Consider the following 23,294-nt stretch of genomic DNA (forward strand, 5'->3'; position numbering starts at 1 on the left):
AAACAATCTATCAGTAATTAATAATGATGGCTATATTTGCAGATCAATCCCATGTATGTTTACCCCAAAACAAGTCCTGCTCCCAGTTACTTGCAGTTTGGAAGGTGAAATAAAGCAGAACTCTTTCATATTGTTATTAAATGCAACTGAATATCTAAAGTCATTTCAACTTTTAGAGACAGGCTTATTTTCTGGGCCTTTTGGCTAAAAGCATGAGCCTCTTCTGGTTTGCATGAGAATGAAGGACTACATACTATTTTAAAGCCAGATAATACTAATATATTACTGTATATATTTTTAAGAACTCATTTATTGATGGTTTCTATTTTCAACTTTTATTTATTTAAACAAGTTTTAGTCAACTCTTTACCCATGCACTCAGGCTTGCAATCTAAAAAGAAAATAAGGGTTTTCTCGCTTTCCCAGCTGGCAAAAGCTATGAAGAAAAACAAAACATTTACGCATGCTTACACATAAGTAAGCTCCACTGAGTTCAATGGGGCATACTTCCAGGTAGGTGCGAAGAAGCACCTTTTCCCAACCTGTGACGCTTTACAGAATTGTGGAACTCCAACTCCCATCAGCCCCAGCCCCAACGGCCAATGGGCAGGAACGACGGGAACTGCAGTCCAGCACCGTCCACATGGGGCATCCCTGGCGCTTGGGAACAGCAGCCGCAACGTGGGAAAATCAAGACTCGGGTCGATAAGGAAGCGCAGCATCGCATGAGCCTCGCAGATTCCCAGCGGCCGCCGCAGCTTCGGCCTTCCTGCTCTTTTTTAACCCTCTCCCACTCTCTTTTTCCGCAGCCAGAAGAAACTCTCGCTTCTTCTCCGTTCCCGTTCAGAGGTTCTGTTCCCTCGGAGTTTGCGCCGGGACTCCATTTCCCATCGTCCCTCGGGAGGGCGGTCGCTTCCGGGTTGCTGTGCCGGGCGCGCGTGTGGAGGGGGAGAGAGGGGCGGGGAGAAAATGTTGGAGGAAAGGCAGTGTGTTTACTTCCGGCCACCCTGAGCGCGAGAGCGAGAGAGAGGGAGAGAGCGCTTGTGTGTCTCTCGCCCGCCGAGGCTGGTTGGCTGAGGGGACCCGGCGGGCGCTGCCTTGGGGGCGGGAACCCAGCGGAGCCGCCCGGAGCAGCAGCAGGAGGAAGACGAGGCGGCGGCGGCGAAGAAAGAAGAAGAAGAAGTAGCAGCCGAAGTAGCAGCAGCCGCCTCCTCCTCCGCCTGAGGGAGGAGAGAACGGGGCGCCAGGCAGGAGAAGGTCCGCTGCGGGACAGGCGCCACCCATGAGCCGCCTCAGAGGCCGGAGCGGGCGGTGAGGAGAGGAGCTCAGGCGGGCAGGCAGGGACGCAGCCGGAGCCGCCTGCTTGCTCGCCCGGCCCAGCACCGCGGCGGCGCCAGGCAGCAGGCGGCGTCATGGACTGGCTCATGGGGTAAGTAGCCTTGGCTGGGCGAAGCGGAGGGCGGTGGGGGGCTGGGCTGGGCTGAGGTGGGGTTTTGTGCTTCGTTCCAGCTTCCTCGTGGGGTAAGAAGGTCAGAAGGGAAGGTGTTTCCGGGCTTGCTGGCTGCTTGCTGCTCCCACCTCCTGCCCTCTCCCCCCTCAGGCCGCGGGGGTCGGTTTTGGCACGGCGCTGGCAGGGTCAGGTGTAAGTTGTTCCTGAGTTGTAGTCAAGATTGGATTAACTTGGATTAAATTAGCGCCCAGCATACTTTAATCCCAGCCACCACCTTTCTACTGATTCTCAGTCGGGGCAAGGTAAAGAATGGGAGAAGATGAATTTCATGCTGCCTGCCCGAACATGCATAATGTGTGTGCGCGCGAGCGCGCACGTGTTAGGCACACATGCAGATTTGGACGGTGCATCCTTATGCATGGAGTGGAGGTTACAATCTTTGATTTGCCATCTAGAATCAGGGTGGTAGTTACTCCAGGTAAGCAAGTCCTGAGTTTTTTTGATTATTTTTTTTTAAAAAAGATGAAATCTGTGAGAGTATTTGGAAACTATTTTACGCTTGGTTATGCATGCACTGTCCTATGCAGTTGTGTAAGAACCAGAGACTATAATGCAGGGGGTGTCCTGGATTTCGGGGGTGGGGGAGGGAGGGCAGCAGATCAGGCTTGAATAAGATGCAGTTGCTATAGAAACCTTAACCCTGACACAGCACCAGGATGTCAAGGAGGAATTTCCAATAGTGGGAGACTTGGCATGGGGCACAAAAGGGAGTGGTGTGTGAGTGAAATGCAAAGTGCTCACTTTGATGGGAGTAGTACATTGGTCTCATGTGGGTATGTGGTGGTCAGTGTATTAAGGTTCTGCTGAGTGGCAGAGATGCTGGATCATATGTCCGTAAATGGCATTTTCTAATTGCAAAATATGGAGCATCACAACAGCTGGCCTGGGATCCTGTGTTGTTGGAAAGCAAGGGATGCAAAATGGTTGGTAATACCTGGTTGGGATTGAAGTGCTTTGTAATGGTGGGGACTTGACAAGGGAGTTTCCAAAAAATCATAACTTGTTCAGGCGGAGGGGCAAAGAGGTAATGTGCAATAATGTTAGGAGTCAGATGGTTTTTTTTTTAATGGGCTGATGCTTTTATACTTGTCAGCTGTCCAGGACATGAATATTGCTTAATTGGGTTAAGAGAGAGGAGAAATGCAGCACACATATATTGCTGTAACCCATCAATTTAGTAATAATTTGGATTCAGTTGCAAGTTGCAGCACATTTCTGTCAACTTAGACTTCTGTTTTTGCAATATCACTTCAGGTCACACCTTAAAACTTTTCCAACATTTTGTCTGCTAGAATGTAAAAGAGGAGACCTTGGCGGAGGTTAAAACCAAATCATTGCCACGCCAGGGGGCTTGGAGATCTTGGGATTAATAGTACTAATTACCCAGAGAGACAGAAGGTAGAAAGCTATTTGCTGTTGGTTTTAGGGTTGAAAATCTCAGGCAGCTGAGGGATGCTAGCTATGATTAAATGCAAATGCTTGAATACTGACTGCACAACTATTCTTGACTTGGGTGAACTATGAATAACGGTGATGCGAAATTCATTGGTGAGTAAGATGTGTTCCATAAATGTGCACTCAAGTTATTTATCTTTATGTAACAATTTGATCTTATGCCAAAGGATAATAGTTTGATAGGGTATCATAGAGTTTTAGTAGAGGGGTCACTAGCCTTGTGCAATTTTAGGTGTAGGTGAGGAAGGTGTCTTATGCTTATGGTGACTGAAATAAAATCAGTTTTGGGTAATACTTCTAATAATAGTTTCCGGCTGCATATGCTGCTCCTCGAGAATACTTGCCGGGACATCTGGAACAAGCATTGACTTTATGTGTATTATCAGATTAGGCGAGCTGGCTGATAAATTGTATTATGCTTGCATGTATGCCCATCAGTAGAGATGGGTAACATAATGATGGTTAGTTATTTAAAACCTCAGAGGTTTTTCAGAGTTAGGTCAGTTACTCCTTTGATGTTTGTGTTTATAAATCATAACATATAGAAGTTAGACCATGTAGTTGTAAGTAACACTTAGGGTAATTTAATGCAAATTGTTTGTGCTGACCTTTTTCTGAACCGAATCATATATAGATGAATAGAATTGTGTACTTTAGTGTGGCTGGGATTCTTACAGCATTATGCAAATCAAACTTAAATTGCTATACATGTTTGCTGCTATTACCGGCAACTTTTGGAACACTGTTCACAGTAATGGTGCCTGCTTTGTTTTATCTCAGTTACTATAGGCTTTCAACTTGTGTAGTCTAGTTTTGAAGCGGGAAGCCTTCAAAAGTTAATGTGTGTACTTCTAGAACAAAACACATAATATTTTACTACTGTAGCAAAGTTCTGATAATGGACAACAGACTTGCAACTAAAACTTAAAAAACAAAAGCCTAGTTTGCATGTCAAGACAAATTATTATTAATGGCTTACTACAATCATAGAAATTGGACCCTTTTAACGACTCCCCCTAGTGTGAGCAAAAACTACAATGCCTGACTTAGTGTTGTGTCTGAAGTATGGATCATAGTTTGTTTCGATCCACACCATGATTAGTAAGCCAAGAACAAACCTTGGCTTCACATCATGGTATGTTTGTCCCAAAACAAAACTGCTGTAAGGGAAACACTACTATGATATTGGGGTCTCCAAAACTGATGATCAGGGAAATGTTTTGTTGTGAAGAATCTTTGTTCAAACCGTGTTTTACAAGGCTGGAGGTCCTGAATTGCTGGAAAATAACAAACCACCATCCTTGATTCAAACATAATGCTAAGCCACTGTGGTTTGTTGCTTGCAGCAACAAATTAACATAGCCACAACCACCTCTCTAAAGCTTTATGCTACCTTTTAAAAGAGGGATTTCTGTGAAATAAACTGATTTCTTAACTTTGTGTTTTCCCTCCAATACTATTGTGCATTAATTTTCTTTAGGCTATAGTCCTTTACCTAATTACCCCTGAATAAAACCTGTTGGAGTAATTCATAGAGTCACAGAATTGTAGAATTGGAAGGGATCCCACAGGTCATCTAGTCTAACCCCCTGCAATGCAGGGATCTCCGCTAAAGCATCCGTGACAGATGGCCACCCACCTCTGCTTAAAAACCTCCAAGGAAGGAGAGTCCACAACCTCTCGAGTGAGTAATTGGGACTCACTTTTGAGTAGACATACACAGTGGTACCTCGGTTTTCCAGCGTCTCAGAAGCCGAACGTTTCGGTTTTCGAGCGCTGAAAACCCAGAAGTATGGTAATTGCTTTTTATACTTTTGTATTGAGCAACATTGACAATTGTCCTTATTCTAGGCTTTCACAGTTTCAAGTTCATTTGCTCTTTTGAGCCATTATTCAAAATCTTTGGTTACCTGAGTGGAAGCATGGTGCAGATGTAATGTTTGCTGATCTCTTAGCCATAGTTAAGAGATTGGAAGCATGCACAGCCTTCTGTGTTTAACATGATGCGTGACATAGCATCCTATTTGTACTATGGTTAGCGTTAACCAGGGTTTGATTCTCGTTTATAAGCTTCGGTTAAAGCTAACTGTGATGGGTGTTTACCCTCACTGTGGTAATGGTCCTACAATATATTTTTATTGTTTTATTGTCTGAGTTTTTGTGGGTGGGGGGGGGCTGTACACAACTTTGAAATGCATATAATTAAGCAGTATGGAGACAAATAAATATTAGGAAACACTACATTTACACCAAGCCTAAGGGCAGTAATCAAGATGACTTGTACTACCCGGAAACATTGTGCTTCTCTTTCGTGTTCTCGTATGATTTGCTGAAATTTTGAGGGAAGAACTATGTGAAACAAATTGTCATAACTGGATCACCAAATTAATATGACCTTTTTTTACATTAGTTAAATATTGTGTATCCTGCTGCTGAACACTGCCATATTCATGTCAAGGTCAATGACTTACAGGTGTTTGCAAATCCAGTTAGTCTGCACAGGTGTTGCACAGCAATGGGGAATATGTTAAGCAATTTATTACAACTTTTAAGAATGGGAGATTAAAATTTTCCTATCATATGTAGACATATGACACACCACTTTGAATGGAGTGCAGAGTTGCATTAGGATTTTGTGCACCTAAATTTGGTATGAATATGTTGAGCTTTGTTTCCTTTTGGAAGAGGATTGATTGCTATGATACTTTGTTCTGTTAGTTTTAAGGGTCAACAAATAGTATTTGTGGTTGTTTTTAGTTATATAAATTTCTTAACTTTTTATGAAGGAACAAAACTGTTAATACATTTGTAGTTCTGAAGTGACAAGACAGTGACCATTTCATCATGGGAGCTTATATAATGTTATGTGACAATTAAAAATATTTATTGAATAGCACCTTATTTTAGGAGACATTTTAACATCACCTGTCAAATATTTTCTAGCCAGTTAATCTTCTCACCTTTGGAACGTTTAAAGACATTCTGAAGGAAGACAAAAACATGGGGCAGGGAACTTGTGCTGTGGACTCCAGTAATGATGACCAGTTGGCGTGACAGAACCCTGTTCTATATTTTTGTACCGTATGCTAGTTTTTAGAAATACTAAAATTGTAAACTGTCTGGAGTGCCATGGCAGAAAGGCAACATAAATGCCAACAATAACCTTCTATTATTCTGTGTACAGTTTTCAGAGCAGCGACCTCTTTATTCAGTAGAAACTTCAAGCTGGTCAGTATTATAACCATGTTGAATTCACTATCATATGGAACAGAATAGTTAAAGAACTGAGAGATACTGTTTTAAGAAACCCAAGTCAACCTTTGTCTATGCTTGTGTGCTGCATACATCAAAGTTTATATTCATACATTTTGCACATTTCTGGCACCTTCTAATGTAGAGTGTCAAGAATTGTTCTTCTTTCCTTCCTTCCTTCTTTCTTTTATTTCTATACCACTTTTCTACCAAGGCATGCAACACTGTAATTTTTAAAATATCAAAACAAATAAATGACATAAAATGTAAAGTTGAGGTGTAGGGTTGGGGCAGTTCCTGATGTTGTCTTTGCCAGTCTTCCTAGCTCTCTTCTTTCTGCCCACAGGACAGAACATGTAATTTGAAAAAGTAAACATTGTGCCACAGTAACTAATGGTGTAGCATCAAAAATAGCTTACTCCAGTGGAAATAACTCCTCGTTTAAAGTTAGTTGGAGCCATACTTCCCCAAGCACTGCTAATGGGAGCCACCAGTTTTCTCTGAGTCCTATTTCCTCTTACAGCCCTCAGAACCCTGTGAAAAGCTGCTCCAGAGAGTTTGAGGCAGGAACTTCCTCCACTGGTTCTCAGTCCATTTCCCCAACAGAAAGACAAATCTGGATCCATGTTACCCTGAGAAGTGATGGTGACATATAAATATGGTTGTATTAATGAAACTATGGACATCTTGAATGGGAATTTCCAATGTGCATGTAAACTTAGAGTTATGATGCTAACATGAAACATTTAACATGTTTAGGTCCTTGTGTGGTAGACAAAATCTAAACATTTTAGAACTGCATTAATAGATTGGATCATGGCCCATTCGGGCTAACGGAGGTAAAATTTAGCTGTCATGACTGGTAGACAACTTCATGAAGAAGTCCTCTATCAGTGGCTAATTCCTTTTAGAGCTATCTTAACCAGTACCCTTCAGCATATATTGTGGCAGCAAATTCTTTAATTCCTTAATTATGCATTGTGTGACAAAGCTCTTCATTTTGTTTGGCCTGAATTTAATGCTAATCAATAGATTAATTTGTAGTTTGTCAGTAAGCCCTAGAATATCATCTCTTGTCACCTCTAATTCTTGAGATGTCTTGCCTGAAAAAGGTAATTTAAGCATGATATCTAATATCTTCCGCTGAAGATTGATGCAGAGAAGCAGAATGATATTGCCCTGCCCTTCTTCAGTACTTTCACACCTTGGCTATCTAACAGTCACCTCCCAGACTGGTTTCCTGCTTCTGTTGTTACTTACATAAATGTTGGTCTTAATGTTTTTAACATGCCTATTGTCAGGACACCTTTTTGTCAGTTTGTGCTCCACTTCATTTGGACAGGACTTTAGAGGAAACCTCCTTGGCTTTTTTGGCTTCCTTGTCTCTGCTTCTTAGCTATACTGGCATACCTTTGGACTTGGTCTCATCTAGGCAGCTCTGTAACTAACGTTTCTAAGATTTGTGACATTTTTGTCACAACTTCTAAACATTGCTCCCCCATTGCATTGATTGCATGCATGTAAAAGACATTTTTAATGACCATCATGGGAGGTAATGTGTAAACCTGTTCTTAGTTTCACTCCTTTAATCAGATTTCACATAACCTCTGTTCCTACTACAGACTATTATTAGGGAGTCTAGAACTCCTTAACGTTTCGTAAAAGTGCTGCAGCTGCTTAGGTCAATATAATTATTTGTTAACTAGCTGCTGTCTTTGTTGACTAAGCCTCCTTCTGCAAGGAGGCTTGAGAACTCTTGGATTTTTTCATTGGAAAAGTACTTCTAGTAAAGTTTCAACTGTTTTTTGTCTCAGTCTGGTTTACGTCACTCACAGTAAGCTATAGTTTGAAGTAAACTACTATGTTTGTGCCTGCTTTGTTACCTAGCTTGGCAAAAGGAAGAACAACCCATGGAGTGGATGGCTTAGCATTATATGTGATTCAGTGTGCATGGTTTTTTCTCTCTCCAACCATGAGTGGAAGTCAAAGTGTTTCTCGTAGCTTACTACTTGACGCTTGTTTCGTAGAAGCAAACCATATGTAACGCCAAGCCAGTTTCTCCATGGCTTCTCCCAGCTTGGCAACGGAGCAAGGGAAGCAGGTGAGATTAAGCAGAGTGCACCAGCACATTGCTTGTTCATGGTAAACCTTAGTTTAATTCAGATTATGGTTTATTATCAATGTGCAGACAAGACCAGTGTGTGTGCACTATTCCCATTATAAATGTTTTATATTTTGTTTATGGTACTATAAAGGTCTACTATGTTGCACACTTCTAGAACTAGTTTTGGTTTCATGTATAAGTGAGAACCGTGAAGGAGTTAAGAAGGTTGGCAGCTACCCAAAACAGTTAAACAAATTAATTTTTTTAAAAATAGGCACCTTGTCTGAACATAACAGCAGTCTGATACAGGAAATGAATTAGATCTTTAACATTTATTAAAATTCTCTGTGGCTTTGCTGAGACAACTTAGAAAATTTGGGGATTTTCTCAAGGGCAGCTAACAGATCAGATACAATCTTATGATATAATCTCATCACTATTTCTTGCAGGTAGACTTTCTCCAAACCTCTGTTTGAAGTGGATTCGAATCTAAGTTGGTTACTACACATAGAAACATAAAATTGTAGAGTTGGAGGGGTTCCCAAGGGTCATCTAGTCCAATGTCCTGAAATGCAGGAATCTCAACACACTGTCTCCCATCCAATTTGAAACTGTACTGGACCCTGCTTAGCTTTGCAAATGTTCTGACAGTTTTATTGCTACAGTGCAACTAGATAGTTGCTATGGATGGATATTGAATTAAAAAGAAACTTTTCCCTTCTTTTTGTAAAGCCTTGTTGGTGTCACTTTGATTTACACAGCTGCGGTGAACATGCTTGCTTTCAATTCTCATTTAGGCAGGTGTTACTCTTTTGTATTCCCACTGCTTTTTTTTTTTACCTTTGTGAACTTCTTTCCCTCTACAGAAAACCACTGAAGATATCAGACCTATGTTTTCCATCCATGAAAAGGTTCATATATTGAAATATATTGACCATCATATGCCATAAATGATATAGTGCTTTCAGTAATTTTTTGTGACTTCTTCAAAGATACTTAAGGGTATAGAAAAAAATAATTGGGAAGTTTGACAATTTTGGGATTCACCTAGCTGCAGCATTCAAAATTTGTCAGGTGGATTTTGCACTTGGCTATTGGCCACTTGTGACCAAGTGAAAATGCCCGGGCACCAGGATGGTGCCTGGTGTCTCCACCCTCTGGAAGTACATGTCTGGGGATCCTTGGATCTTGACTGTTTTCACACACTAGCAACACATCCTGTAGAATTTTATACATCATATTTTATCTGCACAATCAGAATGAATTCCAGGAACCAAAAAGTTGTATTGAGAAATACAACTTTCAAGCTGTCTGGCCCAAAAGATGGCACCTAGACATTCTGTTTTGGCGACTATAACCCTGGTTTAAGGAGCCATCTGGCATATGCATATATCTATATTTATATCTATAGCTATCTATCTCAGAGTTTCTAATACTCCCTAGTGGGTATTACATTTCATTGTTGTAACAAGAAATAAGTGGATGGCTCCCATTACAAAAAATTAACTCAGTAAGAGAGAATTTTGGCATCTTATTTTCCTTGGGACACTGTGAAACTTATTCATAGCAGGGGTGCTCTAAATATGTTTGCATCAATCAGCGCAGTGATGGGAATTTGTGGTCCTCCAGATGTTGCTGGATTACAGCTCCCATAATCCTTGACCACTGGCCATGCTAACTGGGGATGATGTGAGTTGGAGTCCAACGACACCTGGAGAGCTGTTCTTCCCCACTACTGTCCTAATGGAGAACAGGTGAAGATACACAGTAATATAAACAAAAAATCAGTTTGAAGATTAGCATCCTGTAGCATGGTGTTAGTAAAGAAAAATTAAGGCCATCTTCGTGAAGGTAATATCCTTATAATGATAGTGCGCTAGTTGCATCATTTCTCTTTTAATATTTTCAAGCTTTGGCATTCTGTTTGTGTATTTGTAGGTACAGGGTTGTTGTTTCTTTTTCTTTTAACAGGACAGCACACAGGAGAATCTCCAGGAAAGATGTTAATGCTAATGGTTATATATGTATGACATAGGTACTGATTTGCTTGGTTTGTATGAGATATTCAAGGAGTTCTGTATTTTTCCTTCATATACCAAACAAGGTTCACAGGAGGGCATTGCTTTAGCTTTGGCTGCTGACCAGAAAGTTTTCAGATGCCTTGCACTGTAAGCTGAACAAAGACAATAACTAAATAGACATTGATTTCATTTTTCTTAAAAAATTAAACCTTTAACTGCCTTTAACAAGAGAATTCAGGTCATAGTTGTGATAAAATTCTTGTTGTGGTTGTGTGGTATGTTTGCTGGACTGTCTCATGGCCTCTGGAGAATGTGGGCAATGTGCCCTGGCATAAAGAGCAATTGAAAGAACTGAAAGCTGGCCTGGGTTTTCTCTCTCGCAGGAACACATAACATTGGTTTTCTTGATTAACTTGGTGCATGGGCTTGTTAGACCACACGTTCATGGTAGTGCTGATAATATTACTCAGTTCACAAACTTCATCTTCTTATTTTGAGAGACCTCCCCCCCCCCCCCAATATATGCTATGTAATTCCTCCTTTGTTATCTTTCTACTTGTCGGAGGGAGAGTTCCCTTCAGTTTCTTGTTTTACTCAGTAACAATTTTACGGGTTTCAGTTAGTGTGAGATTTGTCTGCTCAACTGAGCCACCTTCCTTTTGTAATACAGTGGTGCCTCGCAAGACGAAAAACCCGCTAGACGAAAGGGTTTTCCGTTTTGGAGGTGCTTCGCAAAACGAATTTCCTATGGGCTTGCTTCGCAAGACGAAAATGTCTTGCGAGTTCCTGCGGGTTTTTTTTCCTCCCCCCCCCCCTTTTTCTAAGCCGCTTAGCCGCTTATCAGCTGATCCGCTAAGCCGCTTATCAGCAGATCCGCTAAGCCGCTTATCAGCTGATCCGCTAAGCCGCTTATCAGCTGATCCACTAAGCCGCTAATAGCGCTAATCCGCTAAGCTGTCAAAGGGCTTGCTTCGCAAGATGAAAAAACCGCAAGACGAAGAGACTCGCGGAACGGATTCTTTTCATCTTGCGAGGCACCACTGTACTTTTTGTAAGTTGTCTTAGTTTTGTTGCTGTACCTGCTGTCTTTATACAGCAAACCCAGAAGTTACAGCCTAGAAATACGGAAGTGTGTCTTCAGTGGCAAGAGCACATAGTAAGTTAATAGGCCCTTGGCTAGTAAAAGAATGGCCTGGCTATTTCTGTTAATCAGATTAACGTACACATACACATGTTACATTTTAATCCTCCTATGTTTTTTAGATCAGTTTGAATAATTTATGCTTCTTTCAAGGCACTTTTTGATGATGAGTGTGCTCTGTGACCTTCAGCTCTGGAGTACATACTTGTATTATTTGAACTAAAAGTGTTAATTTCTCATATGTGTGTTTGTCACAGAGCAGGCATTTAATGCTGTTAGATGGGGCTTTGTGGCACCACCACTTGCTGGGCAGTAGTTTGTTAATGCTAATGGTTATACTTCTCTCTGAGCATCCAGAGCAACAGAATATTGTAGGGCTTACATAAAATGCAATGTGAACAAAAAATAGTCCTTTATACCTAATACAAACCAGGAACTGCTGTAGAAGAAAATATGTGTTTTGTTTAATTTCCTTGCCTTGTGCATGGATGAGGAGAGGAACATGAAAGGAGAACATTTTCCTGAGGCTCACCATGACTTGTTGCTACTGATGCACTTAATAACAAGCTATGGTTTGTCGTTGCATCTACGGTAAACTGAGTCATTGTTCCTCAGGAATGCATGGATTCTTCGGGAATGCAGCTATCAGTCTGTGAGGGGGTTGATTTTGTTTTATAATGCAAGTGCTGTAGCTTTGTGGATAGAGTTAAGTGTGGGGTTGTTAATTTTTGCTGTGTGCACACATCTTTGTGTGCATATCAAATTATTTCTTTTCAAACAAAATCTGTAGGAAATAACTTCTATTATTATCCTATTTCCTGTATTATTACTCTCTTTCATTTGGAGAACAGCTTCACTATCTCCTTTCCCCTTTTGTAGTGTATTTGCATATTTTATAACTTGTAGACTTGTTGCCGGTACTTTGTTCTTTTCCAGTTTCTGTAGTTTCTGCAAGGAAGACATGTGCGTGCAAAGCACCTCATATTCACATCCTGTTTTCAGGCACTGCACTTTTCTGATGTTTCTATTAAGAATGTGGCTTCGAGGGATGGATATACAATGCAGTTCTCATTGGAAAAGATTACAAAAGTTCTCCTCACCCACCACTGTTCAGTTGTTGTTGTTTTGTTAAAACACGTCTCCTGTATAACACTTGCTTCATCTAGTTGTGGTGTTGAAATCCCATGTTTTAGTAGTTATTCTTTATTTGACTGTCTAACCAGTTTAAGATTCTCACTATGAAAAAATTCAACCACAGAGAAACGGCAATTGCACAGTGAAGGAAGTGGTCTTGGAGAGGAAACTAAACTTGTTTCTGTGTAGTGTTCTCTTTAGTCATCTGGTTAAAGAGATGTGCAGATGTATAATACTGGAAAGTAAGAAGTAGCACCCAAGTTCATTTTGTTGAAAGTTGACCCTATCTGCACTTTTAGAATAAATGTGTAACTGTCTGGCTGCATTCTAAATAGAAAGAATTTGCATTAGAACTCATTTAATTTTCCGCTGCAGCTTTAGGGGCTATGTCAGGTTTGTCAGTTCAGGGCTACCTTAAATATAATCAGCAATTGTATAAGCTAGAAATGTTAAGATCCTTATTTTTATTGATATTTTTCTAAATATGTGTATCTCTTCATAAATCTGTTTAAAGCCACAGAACTAGGTAGCAATCTAGAGTGCTCAGTGAATCCTCTTCAAGACAAATGCAGCTGGTTGTGCTCGCTGTTCTGATGTGAGGTATAAATTGGTATGGGTTATAAAGACTCATTTATCCAGATATCTAACTACCAGTTGCCCAATTTTTGCAGTGTACAAGTTGCCGTTATGCAGGCTTCTGAACACAAGCAATGTGAAATCATTGCAGCAATTTGAATAATGCACGTTCTTCTAAAATAGTATGTTTGTAAGTGGGACAGATTCTACAGGGTGAACTAACTTCTTCAGTTCCTTTTGACACATCTGGAAGATACCATGTTGGGTACTCCTGCTTTAGAATTTAGCTTTGTTACAATAAAACCCTGTGTTCCCAATCTCCTGTGTGACAATAATTTCTGGTCTAAGGTTGCAGTTTCCTATGTATAGACCAAGAACTGAAAGAGTACTCCAGTTTATGGGTGAAGAAGAACCTGTAAATAGAATTCATAGAATCATAGACTTGTAGAGTTGGAAGGAACCCTGAGGGTCATCTAGTCCAAGCTCCTGCAGTGCAGGTATCATCAAGTTAACCATCCATTGGGCATCAAGAAAGCAGTTGTACCTCTGCATAGTGGAGGGACTAAATTGTGCTCTTCTGATTCTCAGCCTACCTTATATCATCAGAAAAAGGCAGACCTTTCCATAAACTCAACCAAATCCTGATTCAGGGTTAGGCATTTAACCCATCAACAAAATATTGTAAAATAATCACTCCTTTCTTTGCAATCAGATGTAACTTTGATAGGTGTAAAAAAGAAAGAAAGGAAATTACTGCTTACAGGGGCATTTGTGGCTGATGATATTTAGCTGTTTTTAAACAAATGCCCCAGTACATAGTATTTGACCAGTGCTCTGCCCTTGAGTAAGCTTTAATAATATTTCTTTGGCAATATCTCTGCCATATTCCTTTTGATGCAGTGGGAGAACATGGTAGGTCTCTTCCCCCACCAAATATATGGATCTTTAGTAGGTAATAATTATGAAAAAGTAACTAATCTGAACTCCCTAACCTTGAAAAGGTAACTTTAAAAGGTTTTATATCCCTTTAAATGAAATTAGAACTATGACTGCGGAGAAAGCAGAGAACTTCTATTTATGGTAGGTGTTTGTCCTACAAAATATTACTGTATGTTGGTGCATTGGGTTGTAAGGGTGAGAGGCTTGTCCATCTCTGAAGCCTTGGAACTATCTATAAAAGTGCAGTGCTGATGGAAGGAGGCTTTTTTTAGCTCACTAAAATGATTAGGATTTTTGGACAGAAGCAAACACTTGCATGGCATTAAAATATCTTTTGAGCTAAAAATAAATGATACTATTTTTAAAAAGTAAGTGCATCAGTTCTGGGTTCTGCATCAGCTATCTGACTAAGTATACTCTGAGTAGACCCACTGAATTTAATATGTATGACTAATTTTAAGTCTTTTTGGCTTAAGAGGGTCTATTTCAAGTATGACTTAGTTGGATACCACCCTATGATTTTGGTCCTTGGTAAATATTCCAGTAGATGCCAGATTAGAGCTAAGCAAATATATTGAAGTCTGACTAAGGAGTAGGCCTGATAAAATATCAATCCATGGCTATCATTTGGATATGTTCAGTGAAATCCTGTTAAATGACCTGATTATGAAATAATGATAGTTTGTCCGAGCTCTGCTCTTGTGCACCAGGTGGTACGAGTATAATGGTCAAGTGATCTTAGAGAGGTAAGTTATGATGTGTAATTTAGCATCCACTTAACCTTCTTGTGGTCTTGTATGAGCTAAATTGGTTGTTAGGATTAGCACACATTTTTGTGTATGTTCAACCAAACTCCTTTTAGCTCCCAGCACCACTGCTTATCTTGTATACATCCTGTTGCTGTACACAAGAATGTCGGCTGAGATACTAAAGATTCATAGGAGATCTGTGAGGTTAGGAAGAAGGATGATTGGAGGCAGTGGCTGCCTCCAGAGCCTGCCCAGCTACTCATGCCACTGGTTTGAGGAAAGGAACTGAGGGAATGGCTTCCAGCTGCTGCTTGTCACTTCATTGAGATCTCCTGTATTCACTTCCATCTCTCTGTCTACCAGAACCAGGGCTGTGCTGGTGTGTGTGTTTCCAGTTACCAGTAGTTTTCTAACAGCCGGCAACTACTTTGAGGCATAGCTTGTGGTAAGAAGCCTGATCTCCCCCACCCCCGTTCATTTCTCAGGAATTGAAATGTAGGGATGATAGACCAGATCTACACACAGAGGGTGTAATCAACTGCATCCATGCACATGCAGAATAGTCCCACACTCACTCACTACCCTCCTGTCTACCTACTGTGTGCCTCTTTGGAGTAGATTTTGCGCCTGGCGGTGTACAGGGGCAGGGAAGTCCTGTTTCCAGAATGGACATGCACTTGTGTAGCATTTGATTTTACCCAGGAGCAGTTCCTGTGAATAGCCTGGTTTCCTGAGCGTGAGTATTCTAGCCTCATCTTGGAGCACTTCTACTTGCCTGCCACTTCGAACATCTTTTCGCTTCTCTTTTCCTCTGTCCGCAGGCTAACAGGCAGTGCATCAGTACACTTGTTACAGCTCTTAAGTGTACTGTGTCAGTTTCACAGCTCCCTGGTGTAATGTGAAAGGCAGTGGGATAGGTTTATCAGAAGCAGCTGTTTTTATTTTGTAGATTGCTGCATGGGTGGAGTGGCAAGGGATGGGGCTAGTAGCTTTTGCAGGAGATTAAGATGTAATTGCAGGTTTGGCTTTGAAAAACACCCTGCTAAAGAACAAAACCTGTGAGTAAAAGTAATAGAGCATCAATACATTTTAATAAGCCTTTTGCTTATGGATCTTTGTAGCAGCACCGCTCTAAGCTGTTGGCCTCAGAATACGTTTATTACATTCTCAATTTTGCCTTAAGTAATCCTTTTTCAATTGTGAATTGAACATGGGCGTGGCTAGGCTGTTGCTGAAATGGCTTGTACAACCTTCAAAGGATACTCGAGATGGGTCAAGGTGTTTTGAGGCAGGGAATAGCCAATGAATTCACCCTCTCTATATAATCTATGTCTTATACCCTGAAAGTGCTAATCAAAGAACATGCAGCTCATTAGTGATAGGAAAGGAGGAGTCTGTACAATATGAATTCTAGACCTTTATGGAAAGGATAAGAATATACTGCTTTGTATAGATATTTTCTTCATCTCTCAAAACACTTCTTAGAAATCTTAATGGTTCTGAAAGGTAGTGTAGTGTCGGTATAATTTTCCCCACAGTACAGATTGGATGAGTATTGTGGCTGACCTAAGAAAATCTAGTTTGAAAATGTAAACCACTTGGTACTTTTCATTAGGGTTTTTTATCCCTTCTAATTCTAGGTGTGAAATTCTAGAGAAGCTGTGCATTTATTATTTATCAGGCTTATCCTTCAGTAGAACTTACTATGATGTACATAAAGTTTCCAGGTGATCTCCTGTCTAGGTGTTGACAAGACCCAGACGTGCCTGCCTTCATTAAGGTTCAACACCAAGTACCTTCTGACCATAACTTGTTGGGGGGAAAGATCTTCAAAATGAATACAAAATTGTTTTAGGAATTTACTCCTATTTATTTCTGCTGTGTTTGGGGAATGCATGGCCAAACCTGATCCTTGGCATTCTGTTGAAACTGAAAGGAGTTTAGAAAATGTATCCCACAAATTATAGTATTGTTTGCATTCTGTGATGTCCTTGTGAAATGCCTAAATTATATTTCCTGTGCTGATAAGATCCAAGATCAGTTATTCTAGTAGCAAATGGTGGACTTATAACAGCCCAATTTCTCATTAGTTCAAAATCATTTGTGAAATGTCTTGTGCTATCACAGATACTTTGTGTTACATCTAATGCTAGTGCCACTTGCAGAGAAGCTAGTACAGATGATTTCTGAGCTGAAATAAGTGCATAGAGGAACACTGGAGTGTCTGCCTTGCACTAAAGAAACAGCAACTACAGGCAAAGTGGCCATAGCTGCCAGATCAGCTGCTGAGAGGGTGTAATCCTCTTCCATAAACAGTCAGCTAGCTTGTTTCATGTTGCCTGAAACTGAGGCTGATCCCTGCAGCCCTGTTTGGAAACTTGATTTTTCTTGTCCTGCCCCTCCTCCCCCAAACCCATTTTCCATCCCATCATCATTGGGAACATTTTACAATGGTAATGAGCTTGGCAAGCACAAGGGCTCTGCCTGCTGCCAGGATAAAACACAAATAAGAAAAACAACAGTGGCTGCCTCCTTTCTCTCTCCACCCTTTGCAGTGGGGTGGCTGGTACCACTGTGCCCATGCTGTAAGGAGGATAGAATGTCCTGCCTGCGGTTTCACGCAGATGGCCTGGAATCTGTCCACACTGGGCAAGAAAAGAGGGAATGCCACTCACTGGTCACCCTGTTGTTTGTGATTAAACAGAGGGAAGACAATGCATCTAATTTCTCTGTTGCTCATTTAAAAACATACTAGCATGTATTGTATATTCTGTGGAAGTTGACCAGGGATGATCCAGGAAATTATAGACCTCTAAAACTAGTTTTTTGTCCCATATGGTTGGCATCCGTATGTCTTGGGACAGATGGATTTGGAAGAGTGTGCCAAATAAACCAGTGGAAAGCACCTAAGGGTAGAGTTATTAAACATATAGGAAAAACAAGCTTGCCACCACCAATCATTCATAATTTTTTGAGATGTCAGTAAAGACAGATGGAGAGATCTGGCTACATTAAAATCCACTTCCAAAAGATATTGCACTTATTCCTTGCGATGAGTACATTTTGGGCTTTCTCGTTTATTAAAGAAATAGCTAAGGACAGAGGTTCATCATATGATGAGGATAGAGGAATTTCTTCCATTAGAGTATCAACCTGCAAAGGCCCTGGGGACTATGTTTTTTATTTTAACTGGCAAGGCAAAGCCTCTATTGTTCCTGCTCAGGACATCTAAAGACACTCAGGGAAGTTGAATCACTGTTGGCTGAAAGTCTTTGTGTTTTTAAATGTAAACAACAGCTGTGATATGCGATTGGTAAACAGAAGAATAAGATGTGTTGGCATTTTGGATTTATTGTTACTGGATGATTGTCATAATATATTTGGGGAAGCTGAGGTAGATGGTTCAGAGTTTAGGGTAGATGGTGCTCAGAAGTTATTGATAGCTATTCAGTGATGATGATGGTGACAGTGCGGGTGTGAGGGGAGAAACCTTGCAGGCACAAGGGAATGCCTCTAGAGGTGTATGTGTGCCTGGATCTGCTGGATCTGCTGTGCTGGCAATCCTTGGATTAAAACAAATCCTATTTTTGTGTGTGGTGTGTGGTGTGGTGAACTTGAAATTCCTGGGTCACATAGCTGAGACACTAACTTGATGGCCTTAGTTAGAGGTAGGTAGCAGTGTTGGTCTGTCGTAGTCGAAACAAAACAAAAAAGTAAAAAAAAATTCTCCCAGTAGCACCTTAGAGACCAACTAAGTTTGTTATTGGTATGAGTTTTCATGTGCATGCACACGATGTATCTGAAGAAGTGTGCATGCACATGAAAGCTCATACCAATAACAAACTTAGTTGGTCTCTAAGGTGCTACTGGGAGAAATTTTTTTATTTTATTTTGATGGCCTTAGACACGCTGTTCGCTCAGCCACAATTTTCTATCTAAAATAGGAATAATAACCTATTTGAAGAACATATTGTGAAGATGAACAAAGGCTTGTAAAGCACAAAGTGCTAAAGTGCTATGATGAGGTGTAGTAAACTTCAGAATTACTAGGTTTTAGAGAAATGCAAGTGGCAAATGCTACTTCAAAGAGCTCTTATTGCTCTGAGCTCCCCCCCCCCCCATTGCTGTGGAAGTGCTACAGGGAAAAAACTTCAATGACTCCTGATGCTAGTTTTAATTACTCAGTGTGCATTGTTGTCATGGTCTCATGTAATTAAGTTAGATGAAGGGATGATTTTGGCCTTTTGCTGTTGATGTCCATTTAAGATTCATATAATAGTTTTTTTGTCAAATTACCAGTCCCTTTTCTGAAGGCAAGCATTTCCTCATTTGTAGGGATAGATCTCATTTAACATTACTGTAACTTTTAAGTGTACACGTACGTTTTTGTTTCTATCATTTGCTTAATTTGGCAACAGCAAAGCAGGGCTTTGGCAGTCAGGAGTGCCCATATCGGTCTGTGCATTTCTTCCTTTCCTCCCTGATTTTTAACATTAGTTTACTGTGACATCTGAATTGGCACACAGTGGCATTGCTTTGCCTCCAAGTGATACTTCACAAAACCAATTCAAATCATGGTTCAGTGGAAAGATGCTGCCAGTGTTGATTTTCTCTTGTAGCAAACTTGATGGACAGGAGGGTGATGAAACAAAGTCACCCACCGAAAAAGTGGAGGCCTTTGCATGCTTGGAGGGTGAAGCTGACTCCAGAGGACCAATTTCTGCCTGTCCATTTGATGAAGATATAAAAAGTTTAAGGGTGATATTTCTTCCCTTAACTTTAGCAAAGGATTAAAAAAAGCTTGGTGGGTAGAGCATGAGACTCTTATTCACAGCATCATTCACAGGGTTGGAGCCACATGTTGGGCAAAAGATTTCTGCATTTCATGGGGTTGGACTAGATGACCTTTGTGGTACCCTCCAACTCTACAGTTCTATTACTTTGTCAGGCACAGCAGGGAGGAGGTATATAACTGCATACCTCACAGTGCTGCTCAGGTTAGGCACTTGCTGATCAGATTCTTTTGCAACCAGCCCTGTAACCACCGTACTCTTTACAGTACTCAGGCTTGGAATGAGTAATTTACAGCATGGAGGGAATACCTCTTCCTCCACTGAGTAGCCCCCAATGTCCTCTCACCTTTCTGTCGTAACTGCAGCTGACTTTTTTTTTTGCCTGACTTGCAGCTGACTTTTGTTGCTTGACTGTAGTTGCTGACTAGCTGCTGCCCTTTTATTTTCTGTTGTGTTTACTTGTTCCAAAACTCCCAGTTAGAATAACTGCCAAATAGAAAGACATTTCTGTGAAAATGATTGCCTATGAATTAGTCACTTTAACAGGGCTGTGTAGGTCTTTTCTACCATACCACACCCCATACGTCTTTTTTAAAAACTTGCCTGAACCAGCTGGAAAGGTAAATGAGCCATAGCTGTGTTTTGTTTTCCTTTGGTAAATCATTGTCCTGGCTAACGAGTGTTGTCGCCATTTTAAAACTACTTTTTTCATTGAAAGCAATTACTGGTGTGTTGATTAGATGTTTGATAGGCCCAATTTAATAGTACTTTGTATTTGTCTTCATGAAATTGAGATTCTCAGTCTAAACTAGTACAGTGGTACCTCGGGTTAAGAATTTAATTCGTTCTGGAGGTTTGTTCTTAACCTGAAACTGTTCTTAACCTGAGGTACCACTTTAGCTAATGGGGCCTCCTGCTGCCACTGCACCGCCGGAGCACGATTTCTGTTCGCATCGTGAAGCAAAGTTCTTAACCCGAGGTACTATTTCTGGGTTAGTGGAGTCTGTAACCTGAAACGTATATAACCTGAAGTGTATGTAACATGAGGTACCACTGTATTCGGTTCTTCTTGTAAACCAGACACATGCAACATAACAGCAAGCCAGATGTGGGACTTACTCACAGCCTATTTGCAGCCCCCTAGGATTCTTCCAAAATCCAATCAACAGTGGATGCAACAGTTGTGTGTTGCTCCTCCTCTCTTTGGTTCCAGAAGGGTGGTGGAGTTCATATTAGTTTGTCCAGTTTATTGCAGCTGGCCGTGGTGTACTACAGGGGAGAAGGACCTTTTTCAGCTCATGAACTTCAGTGTCATGGGCAACATTCCAGGGGTCACATGCCAGTGGTGGGCATAGCTAGAGGCAAAAGTGGGTGGAGCAGTAGATGTGACTCTTGCCTTTGTTTAGTAAGCTGCATTCCAGCCAGGCAAAAGCACCCAAGAAGGGCATGGACCCACGTGGGGTCTGTGGAGAGCCTCAAGGGCTGAATACAGAGGCCCGGAGAGACACATTTGGCTTCCAGGCTTGAGGTTCCCCTGCTGAATTGCCTGTCTAATGCTGTAACTCTGAACGAATTGCTGGGAAAGTGAAATAAGCACTTTGGTGGTACCCTTGTACTGAACAGAAATGAGGGTGAAGAAGGATTGAAGAAAGAAAAATGGGGCTAATTGTGAGATGAGGAGCAGAAAGATTCCTGGTACAGGGTATATATGTGTGTTGGGGAAATGGGATTTCAGCCCTGTGCCTCCAAAGACTCACCTAATCTATCCCTGGTATTCTCCTCTCCATAGCTGTTGGAGCACCTATAGAGGGACAGGGGATATTTCTGCCATGAATAGATCTTTGGCAAATTGTCTCATTTAACTACAGTGGTACCTCGCAAGACGAATGCCTCGCAAGACGAAAAGCGCGCAAGACGAAAGAGTTTTCCGTTTTTTTAGTCGTTCCGCAAGATGAATTTCCCTATGGGCTTGCTTCGCAAGACGAAACGTCTTGCGAGTTTTTGTGAGTTTGTTTCCTTTTTCTTAAAGCTGCTAAGCCGTTAATAGCCGCTAAGCCGTTAATAGCCACTAAGCCACTAATAGCTGCTAAGCTGCTAAACCGCTAATAGCCGTGCTTCGCAAGACGAAAAAACCGCAAGACGAAGAGACTCGCGGAACGGATTAATTTCGTCTTGCGAGGCACCAATGTACAGACATCCCTCTCCACCACTGAAGAGGATGGCCCTACAGTTCTATGTCGCTCAGTGTTCAGAAAAATAAGGGATTAACTCAGGTTGCTTGTACTTCAGAACAATCCTCATTTGTAATAAGTATTTTCTACATCCCTTAACTGAGTATGAATGTTAGGTGAAAAGAGACATGGCTTTGACTTTTGCAAGTGGTAACTTGTGGAAAAATGGGATTGTGTAAGAGTACAAGGAGCTAAAAATCAGAAGGATGTAGGAGTGCTCTTTTTGAATGCATTTGCTGCAGAGCTCCCTATTTGTAGTTTGAAGGCAGTTATGCTGTCATTCTTCATAGAGTGGTTTGTAAGGATTACTGAAATAATGGTATATGAAACTCTGAGTATACAACCCCACGTTATGTAAAACATACTACAGACTATTCACATACTAATACTTGTATTTTATTCAAGCTATATAAATAAAGTATATATATAAAGTGAAGGAAAGAAAAAAGAAAAATTAAACAAACTATAATGCAATATGATATATGGGTATATAAATACTACCCACATACTAAGCCACTACTAGAAGTGCACTTTGTGTTGGGGGCTTCTCTGGATTTAAGAATTTTGTGATGTATTCTTTGAAAAGTCTCCTTATTTTGTTGCATTAGCAGAGCACTTTGTATCCAAAATATGTTATTTTTCTCGGGATATTGGTGTTACCCTATTTAAGAGGTGAGGGTTAAAAAAAAAAACTGTCTATCTTGTCTCAGAAAGCAGATTGTAAAGATTTAGACAACTTTCCTCAGAACTAACCATAGAACAAGAGCACACTTCTTTTTAAAAAAGCAACCAAACGCTAGGATGAGCAATGATTTTAGATGTCGTTTGTTAAACTCAGACTCCCCTGCTCCCTTCTGAAGTTATGAAAGGTTTCCTTGACTTTATTTTGACCTGGGCCAACTCAAGTTGCAGGCTGCAGATCTCCTTGCAACTCAGCTCTTTAAGCACCAGAGTTTCTTGCATTTGTAACTAGAGATGCAAGGCCCTAATTTATATTCCATGTGTGTTACTTTAGAGTTTATGGAACGTCAGATTCCAAGCAGCTACAGTTGCTCAGGTACAGAAATGAGAGCTGACAAGAGATGTGGACAGACATAAGAATGTGTTGAATGGGATATCTTCCAATCCCCATTTGAAATTAGTTGTTGATAAACTAAGCTTGAACTAAGGCAGGGACATGAGACCTCAGCTATGTGATATGAAGTGTCGTTCTTCTATTATCAGTATTTGTGTACTCAGTGCTGCGAGAGATGTGAACTTTGAAAGTAAACAACCTGTGCTCCAGCAGTTATTCACATTACATTTCTTAAGTTTTCTTAGCATCATAGGGTCCAGTCCCTCCCCTTAAACAATATCTGGGCAGAAGTAGTTGCATTGCAGCTGTTTCAA

General features: G+C 40.9%; 1 protein-coding gene across 1 annotated transcript in view; it reads left to right on the forward strand.

Moving 5' to 3' along the window:
• The first annotated feature begins 996 nt into the window (after nucleotides 1-996).
• The window catches only part of MOB2 (MOB kinase activator 2), a 101,903-nt gene continuing 79,605 nt past the window's right edge, over nucleotides 997-23,294 (forward strand). Inside the window, exon 1 of the mRNA XM_079987917.1 lies at nucleotides 997-1,429. Coding sequence (XP_079844043.1) covers nucleotides 1,413-1,429 — 17 coding nt within the window. The 5' untranslated portion in view covers nucleotides 997-1,412. The remainder of the gene's footprint in view (nucleotides 1,430-23,294) is intronic.

This window comes from Podarcis cretensis, assembly GCF_951804945.1.
Source record: "Podarcis cretensis genome assembly, chromosome: 1".
NCBI classification, from domain to species: domain Eukaryota; kingdom Metazoa; phylum Chordata; class Lepidosauria; order Squamata; family Lacertidae; genus Podarcis; species Podarcis cretensis.